This window comes from Capricornis sumatraensis, chromosome 15 (genome assembly GCF_032405125.1).
Source record: "Capricornis sumatraensis isolate serow.1 chromosome 15, serow.2, whole genome shotgun sequence".
Classification (NCBI taxonomy): Eukaryota; Metazoa; Chordata; class Mammalia; order Artiodactyla; family Bovidae; genus Capricornis; species Capricornis sumatraensis.
In genome coordinates, this window is record NC_091083.1 from 31,431,100 (window position 1) to 31,455,753 (window position 24,654).

The window sequence follows — 24,654 nt, forward strand, 5'->3', positions numbered from 1 at the left end:
AACAAACACTGGTTACTAAAAGCAGTAAAAGATTCTACAAGTATCTGCATGTACAAAGAGCCCAGGAAGGTCTAAGACGCACTTTGAGGTCTTTTTGGGGAAGGAGCGGTGGGAATATCTAACATCTAATCTATATCTAATATCAGAGATGTAGAAACAGACACATAAACATCGAGTCCCACATGTGTCTAGAGATAGGACATGAAGATGACAGCTTCCACACCACTCAGATGTTTCCCCCTGGAAATTATGATCCATACGAGCAAAGGCAACTCCCGCACCACATGTGAGATCTCCGACTCGACTCATGAGCAGGGAAGGGGGAGGGCTGGAAGAACAACACGTTCCCTTACGATACCTCTATTCATCAGTACTTTGGTGGGCTGGAGACTCGGACCCATCCATAATGGGCGAGTTTTCTGTCGCTTCTCTGAACCAAGGAAAGCAGGAAAAGGAAGAGAAGAGAGGGCATGTTAAAGAGAGGAACTGACAGACATGATGAGTAGCTTATCAATACACTGCAAAGCCCAGCTGACTGTGCACCCAAGTGTTAGTGACAAACAGGATATTTTCAACCCCGTGCACAACTCAAAGATCACTTTGGTTTTGTTAGGAAGGCTGCCAGACTTTGGCACTTTCTCATTTTCTTATCACATCAGAGAATAGTTATTCTTCATTAATGATAATTCAACCCAATCTGATAAAAGAGCTTAAGGACCAACCAAACATTTTTTGTTTCAAATTGGTCTCGGGTCCTCACTAGCTGTGTGTGATCAAACATAGGCAGCCACCCAGACCCACTCCAGGGTAAAAGTGCTCCTAAGCTCCACAGCCTGCTGTCAGTCAAGTGGCAGTCATACATTTGGAGCAGGTGAGACTGGCTGTGACCCAGAAAATGTGGAGGGGCCTGGCAGACACCCTGAAATCAGAAAGTCCTTACTTGAGGTGAGAAGGCTTGGTCAGTGGAGGTACAGTATACACAAAAGGTCACTCTTACGGATCTGTCTCTTGAAACTCTTGGGCCTGAAGCCTTGCAGCAGCTGCCTGACCACAGGAGCTAGAGCTGGGGTGCAGATGGTACGTAAGGAAGTGTTATAAGGTGTGTAGTAAGGACAGTGGGTAGCTGCTGCCCAACAGACCAGTGAGAGTGGACAGGGAACCCTGGCAGCTGAGACTACAGGCTCTTAATTCAAGAGGAGCAAGAGGCGGCGTGGGGTGGTTCAGTGACATCATCGGAATCCCCTGGAGGGCTTATCACCACACTGACTGCCAGCGTCCTCCACCCTTGACTTAGGTTCTGACTCAGTGGGTCACTGATGGACCCGAGATGTTTGTGCATTTCTAACAATACCCCAGGTGATGCTTATGCTGCTGGTCTGGGTACTGCATTTTAAGAACCACTGGCTTAGTGGAAAAGACAAAGCTTTGGTTTGGGGTAGCGGAGTACAGGGCTGAAATCCCAGGGTCATCCAACTGTGTAAGATGAAAAGACACTTACTTTCTCTGAGCCTCATCTATAGAACAGAAAAAAGCCTGGATACTTCCCTTACAAAGCTGCAGTAAGGATTACATAAGCTGATATAGGTTAGAAGAAGCTCCTGGTCTTTGAGTACACAGCAAGTACTCAATCTTAACCCTCCTGTCAAACACTAAGACAAAGCCTGGCTTAAAATCACTAGAGATAAATGTGCAGAAACTGAAAAATGTCTGCCAAACACAGACATCTGGTCAAACAAGTGCACTCACCTCCACATTTTTGGGATTATCACCAACTTTGAAAGAGAGTAGAGAGAATCAGCTGAATAAAGAGACCATGCTGGAAGGGGTGGGGGTGACCAGGTACTAGCAGGGCCTGGGGCCTCCCCGGAGAGGAGGGAGCTTCCCAGTGCCGTCCATCATTCCCAGGACATCATTCTTCTGCTGACACACTCTCTGTTACTAGGATCTTATACCTGCTATCCTCTAACCCACAGAGAAGGCTGAGGAGGGTTCCAGAACCTGGGAGGGAGAATCAGAGGTCTGCCAAGGGAACTCACCCGGTCTGCCAGGTTAGGATGTGGTGGGGGCTGCTGGGGGGCGTCGCTCCGATTTCACTCGACGGTGTTGAGCTTCTCTGGCTTTGAGGTAAGGCAGCTGCGTGTGGGTGGTGCAGAAAAAACGGGTCAGACCCAGGGGAGTGGAGGAGCTTCCTTCCAGAGATGCTCCCAGGACCTGCTGCAGGGTCCTGATGGGAAAACATCGGCCCCTCTCCCCACATTTGGCCAATACGTTTTCTCTCCTGAGCCATTCTAGCTCCATGTGGGTCGAGCTCGCCTGGGATTCCAGGTCCCCTGCTTTGCCACTGGGAAGTGGCCACAAGGATGGTGACAGTCCCCACAGTCCTCAGAGGGGGCCCTGGGCTGACCTAATGCAGCACGACTGATTTCTCCGGACACCAGCGAGATACGCCCCAGGGAGTTGCCACGTGTGGCCCCAAGGTTAAAACTCTTCATTACATAGAATAGAGAACCTCCAGAAAGGTTCTCAGAGCTTGCCGTCTCTGCTGTTTCAGGCTTGTCATTTACCATATTTAGGACACTTCAAATGGGGCAGGGCTTTTCAGAGCTCATCCAAGTCTGACTACTAGGAGCTTATTGATGGGGACAGGATTTTTTTAGTTGGGAAAACTCACTAGGAAGCAAATCCTACTTAAATGCATCCCTTTGCTTCCTTGGGAAGCAATCTTTTTTATCAGGAAAGGTCAGATACAGCTTCCTAGAATTTTTAGCTTAAAATATGTTTCAAAAGATTTACCGAATCTGTTCAGATAAAGCAAATCTACTAGACAAGCACTACAATTCTGACAGAATATAAACACTTCTGACCTGTCCAACCAAGGCTTCTCCTAATAGGGTCACAGGGAAACACGCTCTTTAAATGCTCAGTTCAGTCGCTCAATTGTGTCCGACTCTTTGCAACCCCATGAACTGCAGCACTCCAGGCCTCTCTGTCCATCACCAACTCCCGGAGTTCACTCAAACTCATGTGCATCGAGTCGGTGATGCCATCCAGCCATCTCATCCTCTGTCGTCCCCTTCTCTTCCTGCCCCCAATCCCTCCCAGCATCAGAGTCTTTCCAATGAGTCAACTCTTCGCATGAGGTGCAATTATTCTCAAAACTCCTCCTAGGAAGTTGATGGCAAATGTCACTGGGCTGATTTGACAGATGACAGAGGCATCTGAAGAAGCTTTTAGGACACTGAAGTCCATGGTTCTCTCACAATGGCTTGAACCATATTTATTCTTGTCTCTGAAATTTGTCATTCAGCCGATGAACCTTAATATAGGAGTCAGTGGGGCGCTGGGGAGGACGTAGGAGCCCTGTGGCCTGGTGTACCCAGAAGCCGGCCGGGCCTTCCTCTTTGCCCTGCCCTTCCCAGGCCCCGAGCATCTCCTTCAGTTCCCCAAAGAGGGACCCCTCGTTTTCCTTCCTTAAGATCACTCCTCTTTCCCTGGGTTTTCGCCCTTACTTATCCTTCTTTCCAGTCCCAAGTCATACCCTGACTTGGACTTCCTTCCCTTTGTTGCTGATGTCTTACTCTGAGAGTCATTTTTTATTATGTCTCAGAGTCCTCCCCTGCTTTCTTTCCTACAGCCAGGGGAATGCAGCTGCTCTCTTTTTCAAATTGGCATTATCAGGCGATTCAAGAATGAGCAGCACCCATCCACCAACTAGAAAGGTGCTCTTAGCACTACAATCTCCCCACTCTTTGTGGAAACTGAGATAACCTGCACAAGCTCATGTGTGCAGGTGCTGAGAACCCCTCAGGGATGTGGAGAAGGCAGGACACATCCTGGTTGTTGTTACCATTATTCTTTCCTGGAGATGGAGAGGGGAAAGGAATGTAACTGAAGGGGGAGGATGGTTTCTTCCATTTTTTTCACTGGATTTGGTACTGCTTAAATGCCCAAGGACAAGAATATAAGGTAACCTCTGATGATGAAAATGTGAAGGTGTAACCTCAGGGCATCAGAAGCACTTGACAAACATTACTTTGGTTAGATCATAACATCACTGGAAAGGGATACTGAGGTGCAGTGAGGAGTTCCATGAAGTCATTGGGGAACTCAGGCAGAACTGCACTTCTTTCTGCAGCCAGGCTGCCCCACCTGGGGGGCGGAGGACACTGGCCGAATCTCAGGGCCTCAGGACCAAGCATCGCCTGGAGGGAGCTCTCTTCTGCAAGTGTGCCGCTCAACTCTCTACCGCCAAATCCCTTCACCAGGGCAAAGGCGCACCTTTGACTGGACAAACCTGGAGACACGGACTTCACCACTTCCTGCATCTCTGTCCTTCCAAGGGGAAGTGGCTGGACGGGTGGATGGCACCAGAACTTAGGAAGCTGAAATGGGAGACTGCGCAGCCCGCTGTGGGTGGGCTAGGGTGTCGGATGCACCGCCCTACCCTCTCCCGGGTCTTCCTCCTTCGGCAAAACCAAGGGCAGAATGGAAGGGATGGGAAAGGAGGGGAACGAAGGTCTTGCACATCGCACAGCTAGGTTTCTAGAATTAACCATCTCTCCTTACTGCCAACTCGAAAACCTGCACTCTCCAGCGGTTCACAACCTGACCGATGATCAAGCATGCGTGCGCCCGGCCGCCGCGCCCTCCCAGTCCCCGGTCCCTCCTCACCTGACGTGGCCTTGCACATCTGGGGCATCCGGGTGACCCTGCTGTGCGCCACGAAGGTGCTCTGGGAGGAGGTGCTGTACTGGGAGCCGCTGTCCGAGGAGGTGGAGCTGGTGTGCGACAGGCGGCTGTGCTCCTTGTGCGAGGCGCTCGAGCGCTGGTACCACTGGCGCAGCTCGTCCGAGACGGCGGCGCGGCCGGCGCCCTTGTCGGGGGCGCCCTCGCGGCCCAGGGATGGAGTCCGCAAGATCTGCGAGCGCGAGGGCGTCAGGCGGCCCGCATCGCCCTCGTCGCCGCCGCGCCAGCTCTCCCGGAAGAGGCCCCCGGCCGTGTAGGAGTTGGAGGTCTTGAACTGCGCCTTGACGCTGTAGTGGCCTTCCTGGTCGCTCTCCAGGCTGCGCACCACCACCGGTGTGGCGCCGCCCTCCACGTACAGCGGGTACTCCTTGATGCGGTACTGCGAGCTCGGCTGGCTCTGGCTGTGCAGGTAGACGCCGTGGCCGCCGCCGCGCGCCGCTAGGTTGGGCATGCTCCCCGAGTTCGCCGCGCCCAGCGCGCCCGCCGCCCGCTGGCGCTGGCGCTGCCGTGCGCGCGCCTTGGACGGCGAGTCCTCGGCCAGCGTGGAGTAGTTGGCGTTCATCTGCGCCGGGTAGTAGTGCTCCGAGCTCGAGTGGCTGGTGCACGACGAACAGTCGTCCATGGGGTCCGAGCCGTTGCTGCTACGAGTCCGTGGAGTGTAGAAGTCGGGGCTCCCGGTGTCGTTCTCCGAGCCCAGGAGCTTGCCCTGGGACTCCAAGCTGGAGCTCCGGTGCCGAAAGTGCAGGGCCAGGCTGTGCAGCCGCGTGGGGCTGAGGTCCACCGACCTGCGGGGAGAGGACCGGCGAGGTGGGTCTGGGGGCGCCAGGGGGAAGGGGTTGGCGGCTCTGGGATCGCGGTTCGGGGCCTTCGGAAACAGTCCAAGAGCCGGTGCTTCCCAACCTTCCCAGGTGAAGGCAGGGCGAGAAGGGGACGGCTGGTCCCCAGGCCTCCGCTCTGATGTTTGATTTTGAATGGGTGGTGGGGTCGGAGACAGCGCCCAGGTGTTACTTCTGAAAAACGCACGCCAATAGCCAGCGCCCCCACCCACCCCCCCACCCGCGCCTGCTTTTTTTTAAAGATGAAAAGAGAAGCTATAGACACAGCGAATCAAGATTATCCCCGTTTTAGCATTATGTTAAGCCGCTGAAATGCCATTTTAGTAGGTAAAAAAAAAAAAAAAAGCCTTGCAGAAGCAGTCATACGGTTCCACCCAGTACTAATATGAAACCCATGTCAACAGATTTCTATTTCCCTGTGAACACCTGTGTAAAAAGGAAGACTGGTGGCACGTGGAACACTTAAAAATGAAAGAGGCAAATAAACACTTCTCCACTACTTTGTTACAATCCATTCCACTTATTGGAGCCACACAATAAATATCCATCAATATGGCCATGGGGGCAGAGTGTAAGGACTCCACAGAAATTCACCATGGCTGGGTTAACCAAGTACATGAAGAGGCGAGTCCCAGGGGTGACTGTCACTCGGGGTAGACTGGGAAATCCCAATCATGTGGCCCTCTTTGACTCAGGCCTCAGTTTCCTCTCTGGTTCCACCCCCTACTTCCACTCAAGCTCATGGGAACATGCCAAGTATAAGCCTGAATCTGGCTCTTTGACCTTCTTGTTCCCTGAATATCCTTAGAGGTCACCACCCATCCCACCCAGGTCTCTGCTCAAATGTTATCTTATTAGAGAAGCCTTCTCTGTTGGTTTCATTTAAATGATAGTCTTTCCCTTCAGTCTCTAGCTTCTTGCTTGCTCATTATTCTTCTCAATACTTACCACCACTGACATTTCTTTACTGTGAACTCTCTTCCGACTAAAACATCAGTCTGATGGGAGCACGGTGTAGTCTTTTTTGTCTCCTGCACTGTGCCCAAGAATGGTACTTGGTACATAGATGCACTTGGTAAGTATCTGTTGTATGACTGAGTGAATGAATGAATGGATGGATGGATGGATGAGAGACTCTTGCCTGGAGAGCTCAGTTTTATCCTGTATAAATGGTTCACCACTTACAGCAGATAACACTATCTATCCTTTGAACTATAGTGCCTATGACCTTAAGTATTAGAGAAAACTGAGTGATGGCTTTGATTTTGCCTCTTTTTAGGAAAAGAAGGTGGGATTCACTGAAAACTCACTTTTCCTTTGGCTGTTTAATTTACCCCCTGGGGCATTCAAGGAAGTCCAGGATAAATTTAGGCTTAAACTTAGGTACAAGGGGACCTCCTCTGGGCAAGGCTGTTCTGGTCGCTGCTAATCCAGCTCAAGTTCCCGCCTCCGCTCTTATTGGGAAAGCTCCTTCCATATCCACAGTGTCTGGGGGATTCTCCGACCAGCTCCTGGTGCCCCATTGATGCAGACAGTGGGATATAATGTGTCTCTTGGCTCTTGGGGTCCTTCTGCTGCCAGCTTACTTTTTAATTCTGCTTCCCTTACAGAAGAGCCTACATCATCGGTCCAGTCCTGACTCTAGTTCACCAGTTACCTGGGCCAGTGTGGGGCCAAATTTTTATAAAGGTGGGGATCTGGCCCATGGAGGGAGATGGGGAGACTCACCTCGTGGAATGCACATAGTGGGGACTCCGGACGCGGAGGTCGGGTGTGGATGGCATGCTGCACTGCGAGTTCCAATGTGGGAGGCTGCGGATGGGGCTGGTCTGCAGGGAGCTGCTCCCGCCTCCCGCTTCAGCACAGCTCCCCGTGCTGGGGAAGCGCTTGTGGGTGCTGCAAACCAGAGGAGGCCACGCTGGTCACTGCCTGCCAGGACTGCCCCTTCTCCGAGGTTGCTGACTGTGGCCTCAGAACATCCCTTTCCGAGTCGGGGAAGTTTGCCCAGGACTCCCCCAGAAGTGGGTGGGCATCCTTATCCCTTACCCTTCATGCCTTAGGGCAGTGTGAGATGAAGCCGCTGTTCTGTGAAGCCCCTGCCCTCAACCACAGTTTCTGTTTTCCATAAGACAAATATTTACCTCTCCGGGCACCCACTGGGAGTTTTACGGGGCATAATGAAGGGAAATGAGAAAAACAGAGAGGCAGACAAAAACCCCCCTCTCCCATAGCAGCTGAATAATGAACTGGTAACACACAGCTAAGATTACAGCTATTTGGCTTTAGAATTTTGTTGGATGGTGGTTTAGGGTTCTCAGTCACTTTTGGATTCTTATGTGTGGACTATCATTTGCCATTTCAGAATACTTCTGCCTATGATTTCCTAATTAATTCTCATGGAATTTAAGGACATTCAAGCAAGCTGCTGCCAACGTGGATTGTGAGCCAAAAACCCCAAATTTCCCTGCGAATGACAAATCTGTACCTCCAGCAGATCGGCAGCAGAGGGCGCTGTGGCGCAGCCCTGCTAGAAGGCAGCGCAGGGGAGGCGCATGCAGGGTGCGGGGGACCTGAGACTCGCAGATGCTACTTAGCCCTTGGATTCTGTCCAAGCGTGGACAGTGACTTCGTGTGGACTTCCCGGCCCAGCTCACCTGGAGTGACTGTGCGAGGAACGTTTCTTGACCTTCTCGTAAGGCTCATCTAGCGAGGACTCGCTCCACATTTTGGGCTTTATGGGCGACTTGTCATAGTCATTGCGGTGATAGTGCATCTGCCTGAGTCCCTCCAGGGACTGGGGGGGAGGTGGCCGGTTGTGCGATGGTGGCCGAGGAGGGAGCCCCTTGTGAGGGGACTGTAAGGGGGACAGTGTGCTGGTGACCTGAGAGTCTTCTGCACCAAGACGGAAAAAAGAGTGGAAGTGAGCAAGGGGCAACCTTCCCCCCTACCCCTGCAGGCTCCGCCCACCCTAATTCCACCCCCGCCATTGGAGGTCAGTGGACAGGAGGTGTGGCTTCACTGTTTTACCCCTCAAATCAGTAAGGAAAGTGCCCCTGGAAGGAGCTACCTGCGATGGGAGTGGGGGGGCCCAAGTGATGCAGTCATGCCCCCTGGTAGGTCCAGGGTCTGGCATATGGGGAAGAAACTGATCACATGCAATGCTAAGGACAATCTATTCCTACCCCAAGTTCTCTTTACAGAGCAATCTCCCTCAAGTGTTCCGCTTTCCTCCCCGGAAGACTGCAGTCCACAGAGGTCAAGACCAGCACGGGATCTCTGATATTCAAAACATGGCCCCCAATCCCCTGCAATTCTGGCATTTCCTCCCACCCATGCAATGAATAAAAACATGATGATCTGATTGCAAATAGCAGGACCAAGACAACTGGGTAAGTACCCTGCCAGCCTCATCTCACATCAATGACAACGAATATTATCCTTATAGTTATCATTATGACTAGGAGCAAGATCTTCCACGTTTTCTGTCTGAATCACCCCTTACCACCTTAAGTTTTCCTAAAGGGCAAAAAAATAAATAATTACCACTTAATACAATGGATTGGCCAAAAAAGATTTTTTTTTCCCCCAAAAAGATCTTACAGAAAAACCTGGATGACCTTTTTGGCCAATCCCATATTTCCATGTCATTAATGCCCTGACCTCCCCAGGTTGGGCTTAAATTCATGGGAACATTCTCTAATATGGTTCTGTGTTTGGAATTCCTTCTTCCCTGATTGGTGGTGGTGGTGGTGGTGATGGTGGGCTGGGGTTGGGGGGTGGTAGGTGTGCGATCGCTTCTAGTTTTGTAAGAATTTCCCAAGAAAATATCCTGAGAATCACCAAGTTTTTGGAGGTCAATGAGAAATAAGAAGACAGCTTTCTAGGTGCCAGGAGTCTAAAGGGACATGTTTCTTTCACTTTCACCATTTCTCAGGAAGGTATAGAGACTTGCTTTCTTCCGGCTGCCCGTAGGCTCTCCTAGCAGGTTTCAGTCTTTATGACCCAAACCAATGTCCACTTCTTTCCTCCAGAAATTATACTCAAAAGGAAACTATACATGGTGTTTAAATCATCTGTTCAGGTAAAAATGTGGTTTTGGCAACTAAAAAATTCGAACACCATCCACTCACTTGGATAGCACCACCAACTCAATGGACACGAGTTTGAGCAAACTCCAGGAGACAGGGAAGCCTGGCGTGCTGCAGTGCATGGAGTCACAAAGAGCTGGACACGACCAAACAACTCAAACCACTCACCATCACCTTAACTCTTACCTCCAGGCCCCAAGACATAATGAAATTCCAATAGACATGTGTTTCTGTAGTGCCCACCCACTCTCAGCCAAATAGGTGACCGCTGAGAAGTGAAAGAATCACAGGGAACCCAGTGCCATCTTGATCTGGCTCCTGGCTTTCCATTGAGCTATTTCAGACTACATATAGCTTAATCCCAGGCTATCCCAGACTACATTCAGCTTAATCCCAGTTTAATCTATGCTCTGAGTTCTCAAGCAGGAAACAGACAACATACCATCTTCAAGAACAAGGGCATCTGACAGGGAACTGTCTTCACTGGCAATATTTCCATCTGGGAAGACAAAAAGCATAAAAGTATGAGTTAAACACATCCCTTAGACAGAGCTCAATCTGTGAACATCGCTGAGTTTCCCACCATCCCATTTCTTTCTAATCAGAAAGAACCCATGAAACACAATCAAAATGCTGTTAGGCATTTCTTTTGACAGTCTCTGTGGTAGGTCATGACTCACCCCCCATCCCTGACACTACAATGTGCCCGTTCTTTGTTTCACTGGCGACAGCAATACTGAGCAGCTTAATATCCAGCATAAAGGCCGCCTGGCCACATCATCGCCCCGGCCCATCTCAGGGCGCGTTCCGACTCAACCCAAGGAAGTGACCTGCTGTTTATTCTACACACGCAAAACCAGGGTGAGGAGCTTGGTTTGGCTCATATGACAGTAAATGACTTCTCAATAAACTTCTTAAGCCATTAGCAGACAAAACAAGCTTCTAAGTACAGCTTCTCTCTCCGAAGCTTATTTTCACAGACACCATTCAATTAACCATGAGAACACACCCAGAGGGAGACAGAAAGATAATCCCCTTCCTTTAGCAGCTAGGGAAACTGAGGGATATCTAGGGAGGGATGGCTTGTCCAGAGCTGTGTTGCTCTCCTGGCTAAGTCAGCAAAAGATCCCAGGTCTTTAGATCCCAAGCTTAGCCTTTTATCTCTTAAATAACAAACCAGGCTAAGGCATGGAAGAAGGAACAGGAATTACTCCATTTCAAGTGGGCTCTTAAGATGAAACGTTATTTCAAGCAGGCAGCAAAATGGAGAAGGTATATTCTTAAGGAGGTAAAACACATGGCTAACAGCTTGGATGGGACCATTTGCCAGCTGGTCAGAGAGTGAGTTACAGACCGACTCTGCCAGCTGTCCTCACAGAATGGCCCTCACTGAGCAGGCAGGGGAATCATGCTCTTCTGTGGTCGACCAGCAAGACGTCTGTCCCTCAGCTGTCCTTCCCACACTCTGTCAGCTTTGCTGATGTTTCTGCAGAGCTGGGGACACCCCCAGCCAGGTCCCTTTAAGGGTGCAGAAGGAAGTCCCAAAAGGCAGAGAAGATAGAGGAAGGCAGGCTGACTGCAGCTCTTTTAGGGAAAAATGACATCTTCACCAAGGACAATAGGGCAAGAGGCAGAAGGACAGTTATTTCAAATTTCCTAGAGCAAAAAAATTGTCTTATGATCTTTCTCTCTTCGAACTAAGAATTCTCTTTATCTGTATTGCTTGATGAACCATGAACTGCTAGGATACATAGCCTTGACTAGCATCTTGGAGTCGCCAGTCTATTATCCCCTCCCCAGGATGCCCACAGTTTTAGGCTACAGCAATATATACATACACAGTGGTAAAACATATATAATAGAAAGCTTAGCATTTTAGCTGTACAGTTCAGTGAACTTGAGAACATCCACACTGTGGCGCAGTCATCACCACCATCCAGGCCCAGAACTTCTGTCATCTTCCCCAAACTGAAGCTCTGTCCCCATAAAGCAGTAACTCCCCTGTCTGCCTCCCCCAACCCCTCATAACCTCTCTTCTACTTTCTGTCCTCCTGGAGCAAAAGTATGATAAATGTGTATAAACTATGAAAGGATACTTGATAATATATCTTAAAGAAATTGATAAGGAAGGACCTACTATATTCAGGGAACTATAGTAAATTATCCTGTAATAACCTGTAATGGATAAGAATCTGAAAAAGAATAGATGTATATATCTAGTCTTTTGTGAATCACTTTGCTGTACACGTGAAAGGAATGCAGTGTTATACAACACAACTATACTCCCACTAAAAGAAAGAGTTTGCTGACTTAAAAAAAAAAAAAGGATCATGATAGTTGGGAGAGACTTGAGAGCTGGTGATGAATTTTGGGTTCTTCCCTTCTAGTGTTCACCAAATATAGTCTCCCCAGCTCCTAACCCCTCCTGGACCAGGGTTTTGGGCTCTAGACCATCAGAGTGGGGAGGCCCAGACCTCTCCAGCTTCAGCAGTGGGAAGGAAGCCTATGGAGGCAAAAGAGGGCTGCGGGGGTGCTGGCCTCGGGGTAGCCCAGCCTCCCGCCTTTCCTTCCAGACCTGGGTAGGGTGACCAGGTCCCTGAGGATGTCGGAGCCTAGGCTGGCTGAGGACTTAGTTTTCAGGAGACTGAGAGGAGTACACTTCCAAGAGGCCATAAAGAGTAATAACACTCCTTTGATTTGGATAATCCCTTTTATCTCAGGTTCTGAGTGCATCTTATTGCTCTCACTGCTACCAGGTCTTTCTAGCTTCATTTTATGGATGGAAACATGAACGCACAGGGGTAGCTCAGCAGCTTGCTCGGTTACTCAGGGGTCTGGGTTCTGGGTCCACGCTCTGGACAGGGACACCCATCCCCTGAGGCCAGTTGGGGAAGGGACACCCACAGCAGGGAGTGGTCTTAGCACTGACCGTCAATGATCAGCGAGGCCCTCTGGGTGGGTTTCTTCCCAGATTTGACGCGGTTCTCGTTGATGGCGCTTTCGATCTCCTGCAGCTTCTTCAGTGCGTTCAGATAAGAGGTTTTCCTCTGCTTCTTCAGTTTTTTGCTGACATTGGGGTCACTGGCCAGGCGGCGGGCGGCCTCTGTAATCTGGGACTGAATGGCAAATTCCCGCTCCAGGCGCTCCAACTCGGCTTCCTGTAGGAGGGGGAGCCGAGGCCGCACTTAGGTGGATGCTGAACAGGTGATGCCCATCCTCCCACCCCCGCCCTGCCCCGCAAGACTGGCACACTAGGGAACCAGAGGCCTCAGCGCCCACCCCAGCTGGGCCTGGCCCCTCAGTGCTGGCTCTTCCAGTCCCTGGCAGCCAGGGACCTTGACATGCTCGCTTTTGAGACTCTAGGCCTCTGATCCATCCTGCGGACAACCATCAGCCCTGAGACTGGCACCGTCACTGAGAAGCAGGGAGTTTTCAGGCCTGGGGGCCGCTAGTTTTCATTTCCAAGGTCTCCAGCAACGTTCTGGAAGACCCAGCATAGAGGCAATCCAGGGCCCACTGGGTTGGCGTCTGCTTTCCATTAGGGGCATGGTCTCTCTGTGCTCTTCTGTGGGTTTGCTAGCAGGGGACTCACAGGGACATCCCCACCCCCACCCCCGCTGTCCCCAGCCACAGCACATGCCCTCTGTCTCTATTTTGAGCCCCTCATGCTGGGCCTCATCCCTACTTAATCATGCCTCCTTCAGATGTTTTTCTGTGAGCTCTGCTGTCCACACACACCTGCTCTGCACATAACTTCTGCTGAATGACCAGCGACCCCCTGTGAGTCTGGCTGGTGGGTGGTGGAGCTGGGCCCCTGCTCCTTGGATCGTCTTGGGCACGCCTTCCTTTCCTGTGTGCCTGCCTCCCTTCTTCCTCTACTCCTGACTTTGGCTGAAAGGAGCAGGGGGATGAATTTTCCCTCAAACAGGGTTTTGAACCCAGGAGAAATGCAACTGTGGCTGCCAGAAGGTGCCTGGTGGGCCCAGAGGATGAAGGGGGAGTTCAGATTAACTGCTGGCTTCTCTGCAGCTCAGCTGGTCCCTTCTGCAGACACCACCCAGATCATCAACACCAGGGGAGCCCAAGCCTGCACTGTAGCTCTGGAGGATCCACAGCCTGGCTAAAACTTGAAAGGAACGGATCTAACCATGGAAGAGCAGATCACCGAGCTCGCTGGAGCCAGCACTTCCTAGTCAATGGCCAAATACTCCACCCTCACCTGTGGGCACCGTGTGCCAGGCAGGGTGCCTCCATCAGGCACAAAACTCTGAGCTGGACTTCACTTCCTGTGGAGCCCTGAAGGGACATGCCCAGGGGGAGACTGAAAGGAACGAGTAAGGGGCTATAAAAGTCCCTGGGCCCTTCAAACGCCCACTGCCTTTCTTTATCCTTGGAGAAGAGTGACCATAACCAGGTGGAGTCTTGCCCAGATCCTCAGGACAAAAAAGTCACCAAGGACACAGCCCGGTCTGCAAGAGTGACCTCAGCTCACAGCTGCTCCTGGGCAGGCAGAATAGCCCTGGCCCAAGACCCTGACTGCGATTTTGTGGGAGCCCAGGACACGCTTTTGCTACTTAAACTGAGCCAAGGACAAGGCTGGCGGCTCGTCCACAGAGATGGCTGCCTGCGTGTGAACAGGGAGGTCAAGGGCATTCCCAGGAGAAAGAGGCATCTGCTGATGACATCTGCAGGAGACAAGGATTCTTCGGGAGCCGAGTCATCTTTTACTGGGAAGTGTGACAGAGGCACTGTGAGAAGGCGTGATGGGAATGTGGGAAGAACAATAGGGCATGGGTAGGGTGGGGTGTTCACTCAAGTGGGGTCTCCCCTGGAAAGTTCAGTGCAGGTGTCTGACCAGTACAAGAGGAGTGGAAGTCTCCGGGCAGTTCTGACGACAGCCAGGTTTGAGAAATACTCCACCAGCTGGTTCTTTAAATCGCACCGCCTGCACCCCAGTTCTGACTGATAAAGTCCCAGGCCCACCCACAGCCCAGCACCCCTCCTCCAACACCCCTCATGGTTACCAAGCATCTAGCGTTTGTCAATACTGAGTTAAATATTCTCCGTCCACTTGCTCACTTAATCCCAGCGACAGTCTGGAGAAATGAGGGTCATGGTCTTCGTTCTACAGAAGAGGAAAACTGCCTCCGGGTTTGGGTGAAGGGTTCTGGTGCATCCACCGGTTCCCCCCACTGCCTGGGGATGGGAGGCTGCTATTACAGATTTCAGGAGGCTGCTCGCCCCCCTCAGTCGTCTCCATGTCATGTGTGTTTGCCCCTACACTCAACCACTGCACGTGTTATGTGACAACATCGGGTTCTCTTTTTAAAAACACTAAGCCCGTACAGAATTCCCTTCTCCACTGCCTCTGATTCCTGCCCTTTGAAACACTCTGTTCAATAGTATTGTAATGAGTAACTGTATTCAGAATAAATTTGGAAAGCCATTTCCTGGACGTGCCCCTGGGGCCTGAGGTGTGCCTGGCCTTGAATTTCTCTTGCTCTGAGACTGGATAACTTATTAACCAACTGGGTGCCCAAGGCTCACTGGAAAACACTCTGATGCTGGGAAAGACTGAGGGCATGAGGAAAAGCCGGTGACAGAGGATGAGATGGTTGGATGGCATTACTGACTCTATGGACATGAGTTTGATCAAGCTCTGGGAGATGATGAAGGACAGGGAAGCCTGGCATGCCGCAGTCCATGGGGTCACAAAGAGTCAGACACAACTGAGTGACTGAACAGCAACGAGGGCAGCACCCCTGCACCTGCGGACATGGCCTCGGCATTCTTCCTGTTTGATTGTTTTCTCTCATAGATCACACAGCACACTTGGCTCTCAGTGACAAAGAGCCGGAAGAAGCACACATGACTGTTAGGGAATATCCTCCCGTTAACTTTGCTGCCTGCGACAGGCCTACTGAGTCAGACACACAGCCTCTGCAGAAATCAAAATGCTTTCAGATTAACACAGGTAACCAACCCTACCAACGGGTGCAGAATACTGACCAAACAGATAACTTAAGATTACAGGAGGGCTACTCAGGAGGAAAAGAGGGTGCGGTGTTGGGTAGAATGAAACATCATTAGAGAAAACCCTGGGGTCCTCACAAATAGGCCAGTAAGGCGGGAATCAGAGAATCTAGCCACAGAGAGAAGAAACACACACCTCTCCTTTAGGCAAGATTTTCTGCTCATCCAGCTTGAACGATGTCCCAATTCTTCTTCGAACAATGGGTGGTTCCTCTCCTGGATCCAGAGGATACTCTACAGGCAGTTTGCCCGTCAGCTCCTATAGAGGTGTGACATCACGGGAGGAGGGATCAGCAGAGCGTCCATGACTGGCTTCTAGGACATGGACACACGCATGCATCCCCACACACACACACGCACACACACACGCATACACACATGCACACTCCTCAAAGTACAGATCCAATACATAGATTTGAAACCATAACCTTACACAATATTAAGGTTAACAGGAGTTCCTACAGTGTAATTTCATTTCTACAAATGTATGAGAGCAGTCCTTCTTTTACAGAACAGAAGCACTTGGAAAAGTTTTTCCCAAAGTAAATTCCTATCAGGTAAGTTAAGTCACTGTTGGTATGCATCATAAAAACCCGAATTTCTTTCACTTGTTAAGTTCACATGCGTGTCTGGCGTGTCTACTGAGTGCCCGGCGAGGCTGCACAGCCAGTAAGAGCAGTGGCAACATGAGGTCGCTGGTCTTTCTGGGTCTAAACTCTGGTTCTTTTCACTGCATCAACTCTTCCCTCTCAAGTATCAAAGTTTAAAATGAGCTTTCTTAGGAAGATTGGCATCTATTGGGCAAATCCCAGAAAAGGGCATTATTACATTATTTAAAACCTGAATATGAGTAATAATTATTCCACTCTGGCCGGATGCTCAAGGGACAGGCTGAGCTCAAAAGAAATTAAATGTGTACAGATATGAGTTTCAGTTGAAAGTGAAACATAATCCATACTACTGACAAAGCTATTTAAAAACATCTGGTGTATGTGCCTTTGGGGCTCTGGAAATCTAACTGTTGTGAGTAGAAGGACAGTGAATTTAGCGGGCAGACACCATGGGGACAATTGTCCTAGGAAAAGGCGAAGAGAGGTCTGTGGGATGATTCATGGTTAGGATTAGGCTCTCTATGAGTGGTTAACTTTGGGCTGAATAAAGATTATATTTGAGTCAGCAGCTAATCCACCTAGTGGAGCTCAGGTGTCTATTGCAAGGAGTCACTTCCAGAAAAGCCTGGGAAACCCACTGCCTGCCTCCAAGGCACAGGTAGCCCTTCCAGGCAGAACCGAGCCCTGGTCTCTAGTCTCAAACCAACATGGATGCTACATAAAGACCCAGTGCAGGCTCTTCTTGGGAACATCTGTCACTCACGCAGAAACTTCTATGCCAGGGAGCCTCCTATGGGCAGGTGAGCCCTGATCATTAGATTCCAGGGGCAGACTGGCCTTCCAACAGAAGGAGTGATCTGGCTTCTCTGCCACTACTGTGTGTGTCACTGGGTGTGTGTCTGTACATGATGGGTTGTGTGTATGTGTGAGTGCATGTGTGGATACACCTGGCATGTACAAGCACACCCACTCCCTGCGATCCCAGGCCTCTCCTCCTGGGTTCAGGCCATCAGGAAATGACCTCTTGGGCTTTTTATTCCCCAGTGTAAGCATTTCAGAGCACAATGGCCAACTCTTTGAGTACAAAATGCTCTGCAGTTTTCTTCCTTGTGGTTTTTTTTTTTTTCTCTCTCTTCTTTTTTTAAACGTGGTTCAAATGTCTCCCAAGCAGTTATGTGTTTACTCAACAACATTTTTATCTACTGCCCTGAAAGTCTGCCTATAAATAACATGACAGATAGAGGATTTTATGTTGTTGTGACTTTTTTTTTGACTTTGTGACTTAAAAAAGAAGGGAAAAGTTGTTAAAATGGGCATTGATTTAAAACTCTAAAGAGTCTGTGGTTTTCTAACACAAAATTGCAGATCAATTCCAGTCCAACATAAAATTTTTTAAAAATCTATGAAAAATTTAAAGGCTGTCTCTAAATTTCCTCTTCCATTGTAAGCTACTACAATGGAAGAGGAAATATTGAAAAGTTGTATTGATAATTACTGCAAATTGAGAATCTGTATCGTCCCAGCAACAGTACCAAGCCTTCTGAGAATAATGAAATAAAACTTCAAAGAAGACAAAAAAAAAGTCTGTGGTTTTAAAACAAAATATCTTTTTTAAAAAATGAGGCTACTGATTTTCCACCATCTGCTTGAAGGTATTTGAGTCCAGGCCTTGACTCTCCATATTTAATCTGATTTCACGTGTAACCAGAGCTGCTGGTGAAAGGGGAATTTAACACACTTTGGTGAGAGGCTCAATAGACCCGGTTTCCCTTCTATTCTTATGTCAGTTATATTCTGCCAAACACTCCCACTGCATCTCATTCGGGCTGCCACATGCCCTGGATGACAAAAAGCTTCTTGATACCCTGAACTGAGGGGCATGATGTGTGGAGGACACAGAAAGAGCAGGACTGTCAGGAGACAAGTTCTCCTGTCCCCTGAGTTCAGAGGAGGTGGGAGACTGTGACCAGCTTCTTGTGAAGTCATTTCTGCCATTTGAGCTCTATTTTCTGGTGTCCACATTACAAAAAGTAAGAGCTTTGTTTTCCTTATTTTGCTTTTATATTTAAGAGAGGCCTGCAGACCTTTAACAGACACGCTAACCTTGCCCGGACATGTTTCACTAGTTTTCTAGTGCTGGTTCCCTGCTGGGTTTAAGGATGCTGCCTTTATTAAAAGCAAAATAAGACTTTACAAATTAACAACTACAGATATCCACACCCATGTTGTCTCAGTCTTTCCAACACATTCTTTATAAAAAAGCTTGCTGATATTAACAGTATCACAGAGCACATGCCCCAGCCAGGCCAACTGCTTTTCCCAAGATTTGCAAAGGATTTGCACTAATGTGGGTCTGCTTTGAGCTGGCTCCGGTTTAAATCAATCCAGAGCATAATTAAGCCAAGTTGAACTGTAATGTGATCTCCTTCTGTGGCCCCTGCTTTCATTCTTCCTGGAGTAAGGCATTATGATTGGGGGAGGGGAGTAACACTCTTCAAGTTAGTTTGGGAACACCTTTCCACTTCCCTTTGGGAGTTTTTGACCAACAAAGCTCCTTGTACTGTTACATGCAGGACTTTCTCTCCCCCAAGGGTTCCCACCCCATTGTATCCGTGTGCAAGCATGCTCACAGTAATGTGAATTGCATTAAAAGAAATCAAGCTTTCAAACATAACAAAGAACTGTGGAATAAGCAGAAGGTGGTGGAAAAAGACACACAAATAAATATAAATAGTGATCTGCTACAGCCTCTAAATCTCAATGAGATGCGAGACTAGTGTGTGTGTGTGCGTGTGTGTGTGTGCGTGTGTGTGTGTGTGTGTGTATGTATACCTGAGGAAGCATTGCTTTGCATAAATTAGAATATTTTTTAGATGATTAGGCTAAGATTTCATTTACAAACAGCTCATGCAACTCAACATCCAAAAAGTAAACAACCCAATCAAAAAATAGGCCAAAGACCTAAATAGACATTTCTACAAAGAAAACATACAGATGGCCAAAAAAACACATGAAAAGATGCTCAATATCACTAATTATTAGGGAAATATAAACCGTAACTACAGTGAGGTATCACCTCACACCAGTCTCAATGGCCGTCATCAAAAAGTCTACAAATAACGCTGGAGAGGGTATGGCGAAAAGGGAACCTTCCTACACTGTTGGTGGGAATGTAAATTGGTGCAGCCACTGTGGAAAACGGTATGGAGGTTCCTCAAAAAAGTGAAAATAGAGCTACCATATGATCCAGATATATGTCTAGGAGCAATTCAACTCCTGGGCATGTATCTGGAAAAAAACTTTTCTGAAACCAGAAGAACTTTTTTCGAAAGTATACACGCACCCCAGTGTTCACTGCAGTACTGTCTGTAGTAGCCAAGACGTGGAGGCACCCTGGAAGTCCACTGAGAGATGAATGGATAAAGAAGATGTGGCACACAGATACAATGGAATATTACTCAGTCATCAAAAGAAGGAAATAATGCCATCTGCAGCAACACGGATGGACCTGGAGACTGTCACTCAAAGTGAAGTGAGCCAGACAGAGAAAGACAAATATCATATGACATCACTCAAATGTGAAATTAAAAAAAAAAGATACAAATGAACTTATTTACAAAGCAGAAACAGATTCACAGACTTAGAGAATGAATTTATGATTACCCGGGGGGGGTACAGATTGGGTGTTTGGGGATCGACATGTAGACACTGATATATTTAAAATAGATAACCAAAGACCTACTGTAAAAACAAACAAACAAAATAGAAAAAACTAAAGGAAAAAAAGCATCATCTACCAAAAAAAACACTAAAAGACACACACCAGATCATGAGTTTTAAAGATATATCAGATGAAATCCTGATTTCCTTGTTGATCCCCAAAGGTGCTTCTCACTATGATCTCAACAAAAATAAATCTGAAATAGACTCAAGAGAAACAAAAGCCATAACACTGATAAACTCAGGCAAAAAGTCTTAGGAAGATGGCAAACCATTCCATCCAACATGGTCCTGTCATATGAGGACCTGCTTTATAAATTATGAGGTGCCATGCAAATGTTGCTGTTTACCATTGCTATCATGACTGTTATCACTACTTGTCATTTGGCCCCTGGGGGGAGGTTCTCACTGGGAATTCTGCCAAGACGTGCTTTCACTGCTGTCAGAGTGTTTCACTGTGGTCCAAGATGAGGGATGCTCATCCCAGGGGCTGGGTGTCATCAACAGAAGAGGTCCTGCTTCTCTCTTATGCCCGCAGTGACGCCCACCCTTGCCTTGTATAAACACACGAGCGCAGATGAGTGCACAGGATGAACCGGGGTACTCACTGCTTCTCGGAGGCAGAGTTTCTTCAGCTCCTCCAGCCGCTGGTGCAGCGTTTCCTCCAGAGCTTCCTGCCTGGATTTCAAGGCCGCCAGCATGTCTTTCTTGGCCGACTGAGAGCTATCCGATTCCTGAGAACCTGTCGATTAACAGCAGGGTTACCAGGCCAGTCGACAAAGGGATGCACATCGGGACCACAAAGGGACTGAACCGAAGCCCATGCTGCGGATGTGGGATTTGCCCCTGGGATCAAGGGAGTGGGAACTAAAACAGGTGCTTGGGGCTCCAAGCTGGAGGAACAACTCGGCACTCTGGGTAATTTGCACCTGGTCAGAAAGACTGACAGGGAAATGTATATACCTGAAAGAGAATTTTCTCTTCCTTGATTATCTTAAGATATGTTGCACATCCATTTTAATTTCACTAGCAAATTTTAATAAATATTTTGCACCAAGAAGGCAAAGTAAATTGAGCAAGTCATTTGTTTAATTTTTTTTGGCCATGCAACACAGCTTGAGGGATCGTAGTTCCCCCACTAGGGATTGAAATTGCACCCTTGATAATGAAAGCACAGAGTCCTAACCACTGGGCTGCCAGGGAATTCCTGAGCCAGTCATTTTAATACATAGTTTTAATTTCTTTCAATTTAAAGTGCTTATTTTTTTCTTAGTACAAAGATAATGCATGTTTATCATAAAAATCTGACAATGCAGACAGGAATAAAAATAATCCATAAGCTAGTCACCCAGAGGTAACCGCCAAGAAGCATTTTCTTTTGGTCTTTTTAGCTAAGCACATATAGTTAAAAAATAAAATTAGATTTTTATTGTAGTTTTTGAATGCAAGACTGAATCATGAGCAAATTCCCTCCTAATAAATGTTATCCCTATTTTTACATGCAGCATAGAAATATCTGCTTGCTGATTCAAATAGCAGCCTGCTAGATAGGAAACCGTTGTGTAAGGCAAACTGTAAACTAAACAGAAGGAAAATAAGCTGAAATGCCAACCAGAGAGATTTACGTTAGATCAGAAGAATCGTTTCTGGGCTGCAATGCTTGGACTCTGAAATTCGGTTTCCTGCAGTGAAGATATTATACCTTTTCTACCTGGACGGTTAGACAAGGGACCTTAACTCCCTGGGAAAGGAAACGTTGCTTATTGCTTTGCTTCTTGTGCCATGGACAGTGGAAATCTCTCATACCTAGAGATTCATCTAGTGAAAGGTGGATGGGATCTCCATAATGAAAAGTAGAATACTCTGATGAGGAAAACACAAGACCACCAATATAATACTGTAAAGTAATTAACCTCCAATTAAAATAAACAAATTTATATTTTTAAAAAAAGACCTGAAACAATATAGGGAAGTACTCTGGTCATGGATTGGAGGCTTGGTGTTGTAATGATGTCAATTCTTCAGGAACTATATCAGTGAATCACTGTAATCCCAATAAAAATTCCAGCAGGATTTGTTGGAGGGAGGGGTGGGAACTATATTTCCTTAGGAAGCATTTTGGGATAATTCAGTGAATGGATGACAGATTTGAAAATAATCCAAAAGGAATTCTCAAGAGTCAACTGTTCTGTTACTTCCAGTGGTTAAAGACGGTATCTCAGAATCAATACTAGAAAAGACTTCTATGCTTTTACATCAAAAACCCTGCGATGCTCCAATCATCCCTATAGATATATGATTCCTCTTTCTTCTTTAGGCTCTGAGGAGGAGTCCCCATGTTCCCTCAATTACCAGGCACCTGGGTTCTTATAACCTTAATCCTCAAGAATTTTCAGTGTTTAGGTACACTTTGACTCCCTTTTAGGCTTCCCCTACCCCCTACTCCCTTCTAACTTGAAACAGAGAATCTCCCTCGCTGCAGGAATGCACCATTTTTGTCTCCATACTGGCTAATACATATTAGCTTGAATGAACAAATACTGTTTTCAATCATATGCTTAGATGCTATAATTAAGTTGTATCTCATCTTGGTAAAGAAATCTAGTCCCTGTAAGTGGTTTCATTATAGAATCGGCCTTCCAAGCTTTTAATCATTTCTGAAGCTCTTTCCTGGATTTCATCATGCTTCAGTTGCATGTTTCCAAATTCAACAGTAAATGCAACTAAAAACTTGACCCTCACAAAGCGTCTATGACCGCATCTCTCTCAGATTCTAAATCCATATGGTGTGCTCATGTAGCACATGGCTGGACACTGCTGCAGGCTCCCCTTTTTGAAATGCTTCAGGTTTTCTACCCCCATAAGTCAATTACCCTGAGCTTATTAGTCCTGAACTATATCCAGTCTACATCCATCTAACATAACACAGCTATTAAAAAACCATTTTGAATCTTAATTTCATTCTCTTAGCCATAGTCACCAACCACAGGTGAAGACACAGGAAAATTTAATGAGCTAAGCTCTATTTCATCATTGAAAAGATTAATAAGAATATAAAATAATACTGGAAGGAAGTCAGACTTTAGATTTAAAAAACAGACCTGGGGAAACTTGGGTCCAAGAAGATTAAAGGATTTCTAGCACAAATGAAACATTCATTGTTTTCCCTCTCACCTCTGCCTAACCCCTCAATAGGAAATGATGATTTATGAAGTCTAATCTAAGAATGAATTATATTTAAAGGATGGCAAAAATCACAACATTAAACTCTGGGTGGTAAAGCACAGTGTTTCTGGATGATCTGACCTCTAGTTATGAGACTAGTTAAGCTTTGGTTTTGAGCTCATTAGCACTACCTAAATTATTATTATTTATAATAATTAGCCTAAATAATTCCTAAAATGTGAACATCAACATTTTAGAAATCAGTGAACTAAAATGGACAGGAATCAGCAAATTTAATTCAGATGACCAATGTATCTACTACTGTGGGCAAAAATCTCTTAGAGGAAATGCAGTAGCCCTCATAGTCAACAGAAGAGTTGAAAATGCAGTACTTGGATGCTGTCTCAAAAATGATCTTGGTTTGCTTCCAAGGCAAACCATTCAACATCACAGTAATCCAACTCTATGCCCCAACCACTAATGACAAAGAAGCTGAAGTTGAATGGTTCTATGAAGATTTACAGTACCTTTTAGAACTAACACCAAAAAAAGATGTCCTTTTCATCACAAGCGATTGGAATGCAAAAGTAGGAAGTCAAGAGATACCTGGAGTAATAGGCAAGTTTGTCCTCGGAATACAAAATGAAGCAGGGCAAAGTCTAAAGCAGTTTTGCCAGAGCACACACTGGTCATAGCAAACACCCTCTTCCAACAACACAAGAGATGACTTTACACATGGACATCACCAGATGGGCAATGCTGAAATTAGATTGATCATATTCTTTGCAGCTGAAGATAGAGAAGCTCTATGCAGTCAGCAAAAACAAGACCGGGAGCTGACTGTGGCTCAGATCATCAGCTCCTTATTGCAAAACTTCAGGCTTAAATTGAAGAAAGTAGGGAAAACCACTAGGCCATTCAGGTATGACCTAAATCAAATCCCTATGACTATACAGTGGAAGTGACATGTAGATTCAAGGGATTAAATCTGGTAGATGGAGTGTCTGAAGAACAGGAAGCTGTGACCAAAACCATCTCAAAGAAAAAGAAATGTAAGAAGGCAAAGTGGTTGTCTGAGAAAGGCTTACAAATAGCTGAGAAAAGAAGAGAAGCAACAGACAAAGGAGAAAGGGAAAGATTTACCGAGTTCCTGAGAATAGCAAGGAGAAATAAGAAAGCCTTCCTCAGAGAACAATGCAAAGAAATAGAGGAAAACAATAGAATGGAAAAGACTAGAGAGCTCTTCAAGAAAATCAGAGATACCAAGGGAACATTTCATGGAAAAATGGGCAAAATAAAGGACAAAAATGGTGAGGACCTAACAGAAGCAGAAGAGATTAAGAAGAGGTGGCAAGAATACACAGAACTATACAAAACAGCTCTTGACCCAGATAACCACGATGGTGTCATCACTATCTAGAACCAGACATCCTGGAGTGTAAAGTCAAGTGGGCC

General features: G+C 47.3%; 1 protein-coding gene across 3 annotated transcripts in view; it reads right to left on the minus strand.

Annotated features, from left to right (window-relative positions):
- Nucleotides 1–24,654, minus strand: part of FRMD4A (FERM domain containing 4A) — a 367,797-nt gene that overhangs the window by 12,189 nt on the left and 330,954 nt on the right. For 2 of the 3 annotated variants that reach the window (XM_068987915.1, XM_068987914.1), the window contains exons 15-23: nt 20,643–20,776; nt 15,840–15,962; nt 12,600–12,828; nt 10,113–10,169; nt 8,237–8,474; nt 7,311–7,478; nt 4,672–5,531; nt 2,037–2,133; nt 361–430 (exon numbers count right to left, since the gene is read on the minus strand). In XM_068987915.1, the coding sequence (XP_068844016.1) occupies nt 361–430; nt 2,037–2,133; nt 4,672–5,531; nt 7,311–7,478; nt 8,237–8,474; nt 10,113–10,169; nt 12,600–12,828; nt 15,840–15,962; nt 20,643–20,776 (1,976 nt within the window). Of the gene's footprint in view, nt 1–360; nt 431–2,036; nt 2,134–4,671; nt 5,532–7,310; nt 7,479–8,236; nt 8,475–10,112; nt 10,170–12,599; nt 12,829–15,839; nt 15,963–20,642; nt 20,777–24,654 lie in introns of those variants that run through there. The other variant, XM_068987913.1, reaches the window with a different exon arrangement.